Below are 14,285 nucleotides of genomic sequence, written 5' to 3'. Positions count from 1 at the left end.
TGTTTGCATGCTTTGTCTGTGCACTTACATATTTGTGTGTTTTTATGGTTGGGCATTTGGGTGTTTGTCTGTGTTTCTGTCAATGGGAATGGTTCCTCCTTAGCAACCATGTAGATACATGTTGTGCAGGGGACTCCATTGTAACATTTCAGTTCCTGTAAGTTAAGCATTTTTTTTTTCCCTATGAACCCCTTCGATTTCTATTTTACATGGATGGACCCCCCCCCCACCATAGCTATTTGATGTTAAAAAAAAATTCCTATAGTATATTCATAATTAAATATTAGGAAGTGTATAAAAATAATTAAATATTTTGCGTATTGTTGAAGTATAAACAAAATAATTAACACATAAGCTTTAACGAGATCTTATGTGGACCCCTAAGAGTCATCTGGACCCCCGAGAGTCGTACGAACCCCCGAGAGTTATACAGACCCACCAAGAGTCATACGGACACCCAAGAATCATACGGACCCCATGGTTCTCGGTTCTGTCGCACTGTGTGGCTCCTTGTGCAAGTGTCTTCTACTGTAGCCTCAGGCTGATCAGAGCTCTGTGAACGGATTTGGTAGACGGAAACTGAAAGAAGCCTGTCGTATATATACATATAAATGTGTGTGTGTGTCCTTGTTTGTCCCCACCCATCACTTGGCAACCGATGTTGTTGTGTTTATATCCCCGTAACTTAGCAGTTTGGCAAAAGGGACTAGTAGAATAAGTACTAAGCTTATAAAGAATAAGTCCTGGGGTCGATTTCTTTGGCTAAAAAACCCTTCAGGTTGGTGACTAAAACATGTAAAAGAATACACACACACACACACACACACACAAACAAACACACACAATGGGCTTCCTTCAGTTTCCGTCTACGAAATCCACTCACAAAGCTTTGGTCAGTCTGGGATAGAGTAGAAGACACTTGCCCAAGGTGCTATGCAGTAGGACTGAACCTGGAACCCTTTGGTTGGCAAGCAATCTTACCATGCCACACAACCATGCCAGCACCTTTGATTATATTCTTTTAAGACCCATGGTACACTTAGTCTCCCCCCATGCGATGCACTATTTCTGCACACAACTGCACTGAAGCGTTGCGGCAGACGTCGGAAAGCATTTCGTCGAATGAACATGGCACTTTTATTCAAAACTCACACGGGATGGTCTTCTCTGGAATGTCTCCTGGATCCGTTCGATCAGTTCTCACCTGGGGGAACTAAACAAAAGTTGCTCCAGGAAATATACCAGGTAAATATAACAGGAAAAGGACAAACAGGGGCTGATATTAAAAGGGATTTCACTGCTCTAATAAATTTATATATTTTCAGGAAGCTCTTTACTGCCCTGTCTATGCTCCATCTACCTGCAACAAATCCCCTTCTTTTATATTTGAACTTCAATATTCCAAGGTAAACTTTATAAGCCACCTAAAGCTTTCTTAGCCTCCATGCTCCGTCCCATCATCATCCTCTCGTTATTTTACCTTCCATGTTTTTACCTCTCAATTATTACATTACTTCTGCAGTCCTAATGTTATGTTATTACTACTGCTGCATAGACACTGCTGTTTTGATACCGCTGCATTGTTACTGCCACTTTGATACCACTGCGATGTTACTGCTGCATCGATACCACTGCATTGTTTCCGCTGTATTGCTACCTCTTATTCGTTACCACATCCTTGCTGCTTTTACCAAGCTTCTTTTTTTTTTTAACCCTTAAACATCTTTTCAGCTTTTACATTCCCTTTTCAAGCCCCTTATTTTGTATTGGAGGCGCAATGGCCCAGTGGTTTAGGGCAGCGGACTGATGGTCGGAGGATCGCGGTTTCAATTCCCAGACCGGGCGTTGTGTGTGTTTGTGTTTATTGAGCGAAAACACCTAAAAACTCCACGAGGCTCCAGCAGGGGGTGGTGGCGACCCCTGTTGTACTCTTTCGCCCCCAACTTTCTCTCACTCTTTCTTCCTGTTTCTTGAGTAACGCTGCAATAGACTGGCATCCCATCCAGCTGGGGGGGGGGGGGGAAACACATACGCCATAGAAACTGGGAAACCGGGCCCATGAGCCTGACTAGGCTTTGAAAGGGCAACGTATTTTGTATTCCATCTTATCATTACACAAATTATTGAGCCTTGCAAACGTAACTCCAAATTCAATTACGCTTTGAACATTGCAAGTTAATGGCTTCTCTGCGCCCGATGAGATCCAGCTAAATTTTCTATATCAGGTTCAATGTTAATCAAAATGAAGTCATGAGTCTCCTCTTTGACTCATTGCATATTTATTTCGTTGCTTCGTCAGCATTGTACCAAATCCCTTGCATAATTTCTTTGGCATTTCGTTGGTTATGACGACAGGGGTTCCAGTTGATCCGATCAACGGAACAGCCTGCTTGTGAAAGGTAATGTGTAAGCGGCTCAGACATGTGTACCCTTAATGAAATTCTCAGAGAGATTCAGTGTGACACAGTATGGGACAAGGCTGGTCCCTTTGAATTACAGGTGCAACTCATTTTGACCAGGTGAGTGGATTGGAGCTACTGGGAGTCTATTGGTTCCGATGATAAGGGTCCCAGTTGATTGGCTCAGTGGAATAGCCTGCTTGTGGAATTAACACACAAGTGGTTGAGTACTCCATAGACATGCATACCTTCTACATAGCTCTCAGGGAGATTCAGCATGACACAGAATGTGACAAGATTGGTCCCTTTGAATTACAGGTACAACTCCTTTTTTTTGCCAGCTGAGTGAACTGGGGCTACATGAAATAAAGTGTCTTGCCCAAGGACACAACACACCGCTCAGCCTGGGAATCGAACCCATGATCAAGCAGCAATCATGAATGTAACAGCCTAGCCATTAGGCCATGCTCCTTCACATATTGATTATTGATTATTCAGTTATAATTCCTGTGTTGTGTGGGTCGCTATCTAGAAAATTTTCAACAGGTTTTTTATCTCGTAATCCATTGAAATGAGAAAAGAAAAAAGAAATGACTTTGTTCATGTTGTTGTGTGTACTCACATCTGTATGTTTAGGTTATTTTATCTTTTACCTGTTTCGGTCATTAGACTGCAGCCATGCTAGGGCACTGCCTTGAAGAATTACATAATCAAATGAATTGATCTTATTTTTTAAAAGCTTGATATTATATATATTTAATCCAAGACAGTGAGAACAAGACTGTAAAAACAAACAGTGAGGGCTGTTGAAACAAGACGATATATATATCGGCTTCTTAATGTTGTTTTCACTGTCCATTTTTTCCTGTCTTGGTTTGTGTTTACCACCTTGGAATCCTCTGTTTAGTGGGTCGATTCACTACTCAGGAAGAGACTATTCTAGAGTACGTTCTGCCTTATCTTCGAAACGCCTAGTTAGAATAGAGGCAGCTGATGAAGGAATAATTCCAAGTGGCTATCTGTTTTCCTATGTGTTTGTTCCGTTGTCTGTAGTTCATTTTTCTAATGTCCTGTACCTTGATATGCATCTATATACACTTGTAGATGTAAGTATGTACATATATGTGTGTATACATGCATATATATTCTTTGTATTATTATATATATATATATATATATATATATACTAGACTACCTGTGACCCATTGGGTCACTGACGGTTCAGGTTATAAAACATTGAAGCTGATTTCAACATTGCGTTGAAATGAAAGTTAATTTAATTGATAATTCAGTTAAATATTTCAATTCTTTTGTATTATCATAAAAGTCTGGTTTACAAGTTCATGTTTAAGGTTTTATTAATTATTTATCGGGAATATCTTTCCTGTTCCATCTGGAGTGTTAACGAAAACCAATGCAGATGTGTTCCTCTCTAAACTGTTACAAATGAAGTCGTACACATCCTTTTTGGTCACCATTCAATAGAGGGTCTCTCTCTTCTACAACATTGTACTATGCTGTATTTCTCTTGTATTCTTGTTTTTGTCGTTATGTTGTTATTGTTATTCTTACTCTATTCAAAAAGAGGATAAGCACACCTTATCTATTCTTAACTGACCTTTATATGTGTTAGCCACCCTACCCCCAACTACTTGGACCCTCTGAAGAAGCCTAGGAGCACATCCACTAATCCAAGCCCTGTCTGTTCAGTGATGGAGATAACCGGGAAGATTTTGTTGCCCCTTGGCAGAAACAGCCGTAAGGAACTAGTACCCGCACACCCATTTATATTTTTGCTCATTTGTATATACATGCATATACATACATACATATATACATACTTGAATACATACATATATATATACATGCATACATAGAAATATACATACATACACATATATATATATATATATATATATATATATATATATATATAAATACATAAATACATATATATATATATATATAAATACATATATACATATATATAGCACCTGTGCCCAGCATCGCCTTTCTGGCACTTGTGCCCATGACATGTGTAAGGATTTTCGAGCGAGATCATTGCCAGTGCCCCTGGACTGGCTTTTGTGCGGGTGGCACATAAAATACACCATTTCGAGTGTGGCCGTTGCCAGTACCGCCAGACTGGCCCTCGTGCCGGTGGCACGTAAAAGCACCCACTACACTCTTGGAGTGGTTGGCGTTAGGAAGGGCATCCAGCTGTAGAAACTCTGCCAAATCAGATTGGAGCCTGGTGTAGCCATCTGGTTTCACCAGTCCTCAGTCAAATCGTCCAACCCATGCTAGCATGGAAAGCGGACGTTAAACGATGATGATGATAGAAATACATTCATACGTACATATATATATATATAAATACATACAGATATACATACATGCATACATAGAAATATACATACACCATACATACATATATGCATGTATGTTTGTGAATCTCAGTGTTTGTCTCTACGTTCATGATAACTGGTGTTGGTTTGTTTGTATCCCTGCTCACTAGAATAAGTACCAAACTTTAAAAAAACTAAATACTGGAATTAATTAGATTAATCAACTTCTTCTGGGCAGTACTCCAGCCTGACCATAGTCCAGTGGTTAAAAAAATATAAAAGAATATGAATGTATTTACATGTGGGTATGTGTTTGTGTTTGTTGTATTGTGTGACGAATATGTTGTTATCATTATTAATATATATATATATATATATTTATTTTTCTTTATTGTTTTTTTTAGGTTGTACTTAAGTGTCATTCTGGGTCAAGTCAATGTCTCACTGCTTAACAAAGGTGACAAGTAAGTCAAACCCGTTCTAGCAACAAAAATATTCTCTAGATAAACTGTCACACACACACACACACACACACACACACACAGATAGGTTAATATGTAATAAGTTGGTATATATATATATATAATCCAAGTGTTTACAACATCTAAGAATGGAGTTAGTGACCTTAGGAAACCATGCCAAATCAGACTGGATTCTGATGCTGTCCCCGCCCCCCCCCCACCAGCTTGCCAGCTCTGGTCAAACCGTCCAACCCATGCCAGCATGGACAATGGACATCAAATGGTGATGATGAGGTGGCTGAATCATTAGCACGCCGGGCGAAATGCTTAGCGGTATTTTGTCTGTCTTTACGTTCTGAGTTCAAATTCCGCCAAGGTCGATTTTACCTTTTATCCTTTTCATGCTCAATTAAATAGGTACCAGTTATGCACTGGGGTCGATGTAATCAACATAATCGCTTTGTCTGTCCTAGTTTGTCGCCTCGATGTTTAGCCCCCTGTGGGCAATGAAGAGATTGATTTACGTATACTACTACTGCTCATAACAATAATGTTTATATAATAGCATTCACCCTTAGGGTTTAGCCGCATTTAAGTGGCAAATATACTTCACGTTGTCGTGCAGAGATTTAACATACTTATTTATTTCAGATTTCAATACAAAAGGGAGTATGAGAGGTTCAAGCTTGTGGTTAGTTATATTATAATGTGTCTGTCTTTTGTGCAGACGTTTTTTGGAAGTTACAGGTAAGTGTTAGAAGCATTTCTATATCTCTGCTTCTGTCCATTAACTTTTCTTCGTGTTCATTTTCCTCTGACAGCTGTCACCATCCATATCTCTCTTTCTAGAAATAGCTAACGATTCAATTACGAAGAGGGGCTGAACAGTTCTTGGTTTTCAGGGCGTTGCGAAAGGCTTGGCTGGAGGTCCAATCTCCCGAGTTTTTTTTTACGGGGCTTAGAAAAACTGAGGGACCACTGCAATAAGTGTGAATCTGGGAGGGGAATATGTGGAATACAATCATAATTAACTGATCCTCCTGTATTTTCTTTTACCCAAAGCCAGGAACTTTTCAGCACCCCCTCCTTACCAACCACATGGTTCCCGGTTCAGTGCCACATAAAAGCACCCATGCAGTGTCACATAAAAAGGGCCATGTAAAAGCGCCTGTGTGGTGCCACGTAAAAGGGCCCATGCGATGCCATGTAAAAGCGCCTGTGCGGTGCCACAAAAGTAATGCAATGTCACGTAAAAGTGCCTGTGTGGTGTCACATAAAAGCGTCTGTGCAACACCATATAAAAGCTCCTGTGCGACGCCGCGTAAAAGCGCCTGTGTGACACCGTGTAAAAGCACCCAGCACTCTTTGTAAAGTGGTTGGTGGCAGGAAGAGCATCCAGCTGTAGAAACCAGGTCAAATCAATTGGAATCCGTTGCAGCTCTTAAGCTGGCCAGCTCTGGTCAAACCATCCAACCCATGCCAGCATGGACAATGGACTTTAAATGGTGATGTCTCCCTATTGTAACCGCTCACATCGTCCGACTGTCTGCCTCTTACTCCCCTTCATTCCATTTGCACTGTTTTACCCTCCCTCACACACACACACACACACACACACACACACATATATATAAATTTCTCTGTTTATATTGCAGATGGGTGGATGCAGTCCTTCATTTTCTCCTCGTCTGGTATTATTGTACCTTGACTATTAGAGAGAGTATTCTTGTCGTGAATGGATCCAGGTAACAGAATAACGTTATATACCTGCTCTGCCAAATGTATTGCTTATTTGTTCACATTGCTTTGAATTAATCCTGCATTATCTCATAGCCTTGAGATTTCAATGATGTGATTGCTTATTTTTAGAATGACATTGTAGGGTAGGTGTGAGAGACTGGATCTGGCCTTGTTTTGAATTAATCATGCATTATCTCATAGCTTTGAGATTTCAATGATGTGATTACTTTTAGAATGACATTGTCGGGTACGTCTGAGAGGCTGGATATGGCCTTGTTTTGAATTAATCCTGCATTATCTCATAGCCTTGAGATTTCAGTGATGTGATTACTTTTAGGATGACATTGTTGGGTAGGTGTGAGAGGCTGGATCTGGCCTTGTTTTGAATTAATCATGCATTATCTCATAGCCTTGAGATTTCAATGATGTGATTGCTTATTTTTAGAATGACATTGTAGGGTAGGTGTGAGAGGCTGGATCTGGATGGTTAGAACATAAAACATGTAGAATATTTGGGGCCAGTCATGGCCAGTTTAAATGCTTAAAGGGTTAAACTCCAAATGTCTACACACTAAGCATCACTTATTCGAAGATTCTTCTTCTTCTGTTTCAGAATCAAAGGCTGGTGGTTGACTCATCATTTCATTTCAACAGTTTGTGCAGGGATTTCCTTAATATGGTGAGGTTTTAGTGATTCTTTGTCATAAAAAAAGAGATTTACGATTACCACACTAAATTCTCTCTCTCTCTCTCTCTCTCTCTCTCTCTCTCTCTCTCTCTCTCTCTCTCTCTCTCTCTTGTATATATTCCCCATCCCCTCTGTCTGCAAAAGCATGGCTCTGTTGCTAAGGTGTTTGTCTTATAATCACTGAATGCTTTGGGGTTCAATCTCATTGCATGACATCTTGGAGTAGCATGTCTGCAACAGTGGCATTGGGTTAACCAATGCCTCGTGAAAAGAATTTGTGAGATAAAAGTTTGTCAGAAGCATACCCTTGGGCATATATAGATATATATATATTTTTTTTACATACATACATATATATATATATATATATATATACACACACACATATAAACATGCATTTACATGCGGGGACACACATCATCATTTTATGTTTGTTTTTGTATATTGGCATGGTTTGGACACACTGACAGAAGCTAGCAACCCAAGGTACTGTACCGAGCTCCAATGTCTGTTTTGGCATGGTTTCTACGGCAGGATGCCCTTCCTAATGCCAACCACTTTACAGAGCAGACTGGGTGCTTTTGATGTGGTACCAACACTAGTGAGATCTGTGTTTGGTATGGTTCATACTACTGGATGCCCTCCTTAATGCCAACCACTTTACAGAGTGGACTTGGTGCTTTTCGCATGGCACCAGCAGAAGTACTTTAGCCATGGAACCAGCGCCATTAAATGATGATGATGATATCTTAATGCACATATATAATTTTAACAATATAAAGAAAAATGTAGAATACATACATAGATACCCCGCAGTGGGGCTGAACCCTGGACCATGTCATTGGGAAGCAAACTTCTTACCACACGGCCACGCTTAATTTTAATGTTAATATGATGTATTTTCAAAATGGTTTCAATATGTCTGTGTACATTTATGTTTTTTGTCTCTCGTCTTTCCAGGCCTGATGGCTGGTCGTATCAAGTCTTCCGCACGAGATATGTCATATTCATTATGTACCTTAGTAAGTATATCAACCATATTTCCATCTGTATTTGGGTAACAACAACAACAGCAGCAACAACACTAAGCGTGTATGTGTGTCTTTGTGTCAGTAATTGTCCCCGACCACTGCTTGACAACCGGTGTTGGTGTGTTTACATCCCCCTAACACAGCAGTTCTGTAAAACAAGCCAATAGAAAAAAATATCAGCGTTACCGCCTGACTTGCCAGTACCGCCTGACTGGCCTTCGTGCGGGTGACACGTAAAAGCACCCACTACACTCTCGGAGTGGTTGGCGTTAGGAAGGGCATCCAGCTGTAGAAACTCTGCCAAATCAGATTGGAGCCTGGTGTAGCCATCCGGTTTCACCAGTCCTCAGTCAAATCGTCCAACCCATGCTAGCATGGAAAGCGGACGTTAAACGATGATGATGATGATGATGATGATGTTAAGAGCAAAAAAAAGGACTGGGTTTGATTTTTCTGCAAATAAAATTCTTTGAGGCGGTTTTCCAGCATGGCAGCAGTCTAAGACGGACACGAGTAAAAGCTAAACGACACTAATTAATTAATTTAACCATAACTCATTCTATGACAAAAACAAACACACACACGCACACACACACACACGAATGCGTGATTGATTGATAGGACCATCATAAATCTTTAAGCTTCGTAATCATTTATCTTTCTTCCATTTGACCTGTAATGTCTAAAGTTCTGTGTCTGATAACATGGTGATAATTATATCCTCTCTCTCCCACCCACTCACCCCCCGCGCGCACACACACTCTTTGTTACTAAACGCCTCTCTGTCTCCATTGTATTAAAAATATATCTTATATATCTTGGAAATGTCTGCCTATCAACTCTGGCTGTCTTCTTTTTCCTCCTCTCTCTTTCTCTCTCTCCCTTCATGCATACATGTATGTATGTATGTGTGTGTGTATATATATATATATATATATATATATATATATATATATATATAGCGCATGAGTGGCTGTGTGGTAAGTAGCTTGCTTACCAACGACATGGTTCCGGGTTCAGTCCCACTGCGTGGCGTCTTGGGCAAATGTCTTCTACTATAGCCTCGGGCCGACCAAAGCCTTGTGAGTGGATTTGGTAGACGGAAACTGAAAGAAGCCCGTCGTATATATGTATATATATATATAGATATATATGTATGTGTGTGTTTGTGTTTGTCCCCCTAGCATTGCTTGACAAACAATGCCGGTGTGTTTATATCCCCGTCATCTAGCGGTTCGGCAAAAAGAGACCGATAGAATAAGTACTAGGCTTACAAAGAACAAGTCCCGGGGCCGATTTGCTCGACTAAAGTCGGTGCTCCAGCATGGCCGCAGTCAAATGACTGAAACAAGTCAAAGAGTATATATATATATATATATATATATATATACACAAAGGCCGTGCTTCACCACGTATATTTATTTGTACACACAATTTATACATCTACCTATCTATCTATCTACCATTCTATCTGTCTATCTACCTATCAATCCATCTTTATTTATTTATTTATCTAGGTTTTGTATATGTTATGCAGTATTACTACCAAAACGGTTGTCTGTACCGACTGCGTACACTTGGTAAAAGACATGGCATGGACATCACAGTAGGTAAGTTGTCTCCCTTGTTTTTTCTTAGTCTCAGCCTCGGTTGTGTCCCTTGAACAATTATTGTTAATATGTTTGTACATACGTGTATTAACGCAAAGGCGAGTTGCTTTTTAACAGAATATCTTTATTGCCAGGCACCAGTCTAATGAGAATTTGTGGGATCGTTTGAGCCTTAGACAGGGTGTTCCTTGTGCTGTTCGCACTATTTCTTTATATTCTCAGTCTAAATTCCACTTTGATCTACTTGTTGGGTAGACTTAATTTTTCAGTGGTTCCCAACCGGGATTCACATAACAAAATAGTAACTTCGGGATCCAACAGCATTTTAACGACCCCCAGAAAACATTTTGCTTTAGATGTATGTATTGGTTATGTATTGCAAGAAGCAGCTGGGTTTCTTTCTCTAACATTTTCCATTGTTCAACCTACACGAGTTTATGATTGAAAAAACAAAATAGGAATTTGGAAAGAAGTTTCTATAAAGCTAGTTTTTAATTATCGAATGGCTAAGGGCGCCCACCAGAATAAAATATTAATTAAAGGGATCCATAGATAAGAAATGGTTGAGTACCTCTACTTTAGATGTATGTATTGGTATGTATTGCAAGGAACAGCGAGGTTCCTTTCTCTAACATTTTCCATTGTTCAACCTACGCAAGTTAATGTTTGAAAAACAAAATAGGAATTTTGAAAGAAGTTTCTATAAAACTAGTTTTTAAACATTGAATGGCTATGGGGGTCCACCAGAATGAAATAGTAATCAGAGGGGTCCACAGATAAATGGTTGAGACCCGTCGTTTTTACCCTGTTGATTGAATCTTGGTTGCTTTTAGCTGGGTCCACTCTGTTGCAAGTACTAGGTTCGTGGGGCAGGTTGGTAGGTAGATGTTGGATGACCCAGCAAAGGATCTCTGGGTTACCTAGGGGCATGCTTTCTGTTTATTTAACTTTTATCTCTTGCTTGTTTCACTCGTTCAGCTGCGACCAGGCTGGGGCAATGCCTTGAAGAATGTTTTAGTCAAACATATCTACCCCAGAATTTATTTTTTTCTTATTAAGTCTTGTGCTTATTCCATCAGTGTCTTTTGGTGAACTGCTAAGTTATGGGGCATAACCACACCAGCACCGGTTGTCAAGCAACGATGGGGACAAACAGACACACACACATATAACACAAACACACACGCGTAATATGGGCTTCTTTCAGTTTCCATCTACCAAATCCACTCACAAGACTTTGGCTGGTTCAAGGCTATAGAAGAAGACACTTGCCCAAGGTACCACACAGTGGAACTGAACCCAGAACCATGTGGTTGGGAAGCACGCTTCTTACCACACACCCACGCCTGCACATTTTTAATTATAAAAATATGATAGGATATTTTTAATTATAAAAATATGATAGGATATTTATTTTACATATCGAAAGGCTCTGAGTGCCCACCTAAGTAAAATAGGATACGAAGAGGTTCATAGGTTTAAAAAATTGGGGTCCCATTGCTATAAATGTCCCCTGTTTGACAACGTCACCATGGACATCCAAGTTGGGGTGGTTGGACATGGCCTGAAAGTATTTTGATCGAGGGCCACTTGAATTACAACATCAACAACACAAACCACCCAAACTAATCCCCTTAATTTTTTCCCTGTTTGTTGTCTATTTCAGAGGGTTTCATGTCATGGATGTGGAAAGGGTTGGCATTCCTCCTACCCCTATTGTTCTTTGGTTATGTAAGTATTTTCTCCCTGTCTTCACGGCCAGCTCCTGCCAAACCGTCCAACCCATGCCAGCATGGAAAACGGATGAGGATAATGATGATTTCTTTTTTTTTCTACTTCAGATATTCCAAATATACAACGCCTATGTATTGTGGACGCTCACATATGACCCTCGGTGTACAGAGTGGCAGGTATGTTATTTGAACCATTGTCCACTTCTTTCCTTTTACGTCCAGACTACTTTTCCTTTTGCACTTCATAAAATAAGAAAAAAAAATTTCTTTTTTTTTAATATTCAACCAATGGAGAGCTGGCCATGTGAGTGTGAGTGTGTGTGTGTGTGTGTGCCTCCACCTGTGTGTGCATGTGTATGTGTCCACCTGTGTGTGTCCACCTTTGTGTGTCTGTGTCCACCTGTGTGTGTCCACCTGTGTGTGCCCACCTTTGTGTGTCTGTGTCCACCTTTGTGTGTTATTTCTTTACTACCCACAAGGGGCTACACACAGAGGGGACAAACAAGGACAGACAAACGGATTAAGTCGATTATATCGACCCCAGTGCGTAACTGGTACTTTTCTAATCGACCCCCGAAAGGATGAAAGGCAAAGTCGACCTCGGCGGAATTTGAACTCAGAACGGAACAGCAGACGAAATACCGCTAAGCATTTCGCCCGGCGTGCTAACGTTTCTGCCAGCTCACCGCCTATGTGTGTGTGTGTGTGTGTGTGTGTGTGTGTGTCTGTGTCCAACTTTGTGTGTGTGTGTGTGTCCACCTTTGTGTGTGTGTGTCCACCTGCACATGTGTGAGTGTCCACCTGTGTGTGTGTGTGTGTGTCCACCTGTGCGTGTGCATTTGTGTCCACCTCTGTGTGTGTGTCCATTTATGTGTATGTGTGTCCACCTAGTATTTACTGACCCATCTTTCATCTATAACTAAACATACCACCACCACATTCATTAATTCCCCCCCCCCCTCTCTCTCTCTCTCTTTCTCAGGTGACGGCTCTGAGTGCAATTACATTCGGCCTGGCCGCCGGCAACACACTAACCACCCTGATCGTTATTCGGGATAAACTCAGCAAAGACGGCTTCACCCTGCGCAACTTCCGCCACAAGTACCGCTACAACACTTCAGCCGGCGGTCAACCTGCGCAGGCGACCCCTTCGCCATCAACCTCGAAGAAAACACAGAAGACTACCACCACTGCCGCCGCCGCCGCCGTCGCCGCCACCACCACCACTACCACCACTTCTCCTGTCAAACCTGTTGTTGATGTCACTACTTCTACTCCTACTACTACTACTACTCCTCCTGCTGCAAGTGCTACCGCTGTTGATGCTACTACTACAACTACCACTCCCATTTCTACTGCTACCCCCACACCTGCTGATATTACTACCACTACTACTACTACTACTACTACATCCACTACTGCTTCCACCACTACGGCCACTACTCAGCCTTCATCGTCACAAGAGCAGGAGACATGTGATGTGAAATGAAGTGAAGTGAGGTGAAGTGAAGGCCTTGATGCATATCTCCCCCACTTTTTTCTTCTCGAACAACAACAGTAACAGCAGCAGCAGCAGCAGAAATAATGACGACGACGACGACGACAACAACAACAACAGCAACAACAACTACAACACACCGTTTGACGGTTTCTCTGTGAGTCGAGTGAAGATCTCCACCGCGACCATCACCACAGACACCATCACTACAACGATCACAGACAATATCGACAACAACAACAACATTATTTACATTATTTTACCTTTGACGGATATTCGTCCTCATCTTGTTTGTTGTTAACACAACGTTTCGGCTGGTGTACCCTCCAGCCTTCATCAGGTGTCTTGGGGGAAATTTCGAACCTGGGTTCTCATTCCTAACGATGTTACTAACGGCGTAGTGGTTAAGAGCGCAGGCTACTAACCCCAAGGTTCCGAGTTCGATTCACAGCAGCGACTTGATTAATAATAGTAATAATAATAATAATAATCAGATAATAATAGTAACATCGTTAGGAATGAGAACCCAGGTTCGAAATTTCCCCTAAGACACCTGATGAAGGCTGGAGGGTATATCAGCCGAAACGTTGTGTTGACAACAAACAAGATGAGGACAAATATCCGTCGAATGTAAATAATGTAAATAATTCCTCATCTCTTAAATATAGAACTGGAACAACAACAACAACTCCAATGAACAACAGCATCAAAAATTGCAGGGAACAACAACAACAACAACAACACGATCACCACCACCACCACCAAGGAGAACTGTGT

The 14,285-nt window shown here is 41.0% G+C and overlaps 1 protein-coding gene across 2 annotated transcripts in view; it reads left to right on the top strand.

The window, feature by feature from the left end:
- LOC106876350 (transmembrane protein 120A) overlaps positions 1–13,586 on the top strand; it is a 20,578-nt gene extending 6,992 nt beyond the window's left edge. The window contains exons 4-13 of one of the 2 annotated variants that reach the window (XM_089346292.1): positions 1,326–1,406; positions 5,152–5,211; positions 5,860–5,955; positions 6,864–6,953; positions 7,562–7,627; positions 8,597–8,658; positions 10,185–10,277; positions 11,944–12,008; positions 12,119–12,187; positions 12,993–13,586. In XM_089346292.1, the coding sequence (XP_089202418.1) occupies positions 1,326–1,406; positions 5,152–5,211; positions 5,860–5,955; positions 6,864–6,953; positions 7,562–7,627; positions 8,597–8,658; positions 10,185–10,277; positions 11,944–12,008; positions 12,119–12,187; positions 12,993–13,499 (1,189 nt within the window). In that variant the 3' untranslated portion in view covers positions 13,500–13,586. The remainder of the gene's footprint in view (positions 1–1,325; positions 1,407–5,151; positions 5,212–5,859; positions 5,956–6,863; positions 6,954–7,561; positions 7,628–8,596; positions 8,659–10,184; positions 10,278–11,943; positions 12,009–12,118; positions 12,188–12,992) is intronic. The other variant, XM_089346293.1, reaches the window with a different exon arrangement.
- Positions 13,587–14,285: the final 699 nt, after the last annotated feature.

Source organism: Octopus bimaculoides, chromosome 30 (genome assembly GCF_046866305.1).
Source record: "Octopus bimaculoides isolate indiv1 chromosome 30, ASM4686630v1, whole genome shotgun sequence".
Classification (NCBI taxonomy): Eukaryota; Metazoa; Mollusca; class Cephalopoda; order Octopoda; family Octopodidae; genus Octopus; species Octopus bimaculoides.
This window is presented reverse-complemented; position numbering and strand designations above follow the sequence as displayed.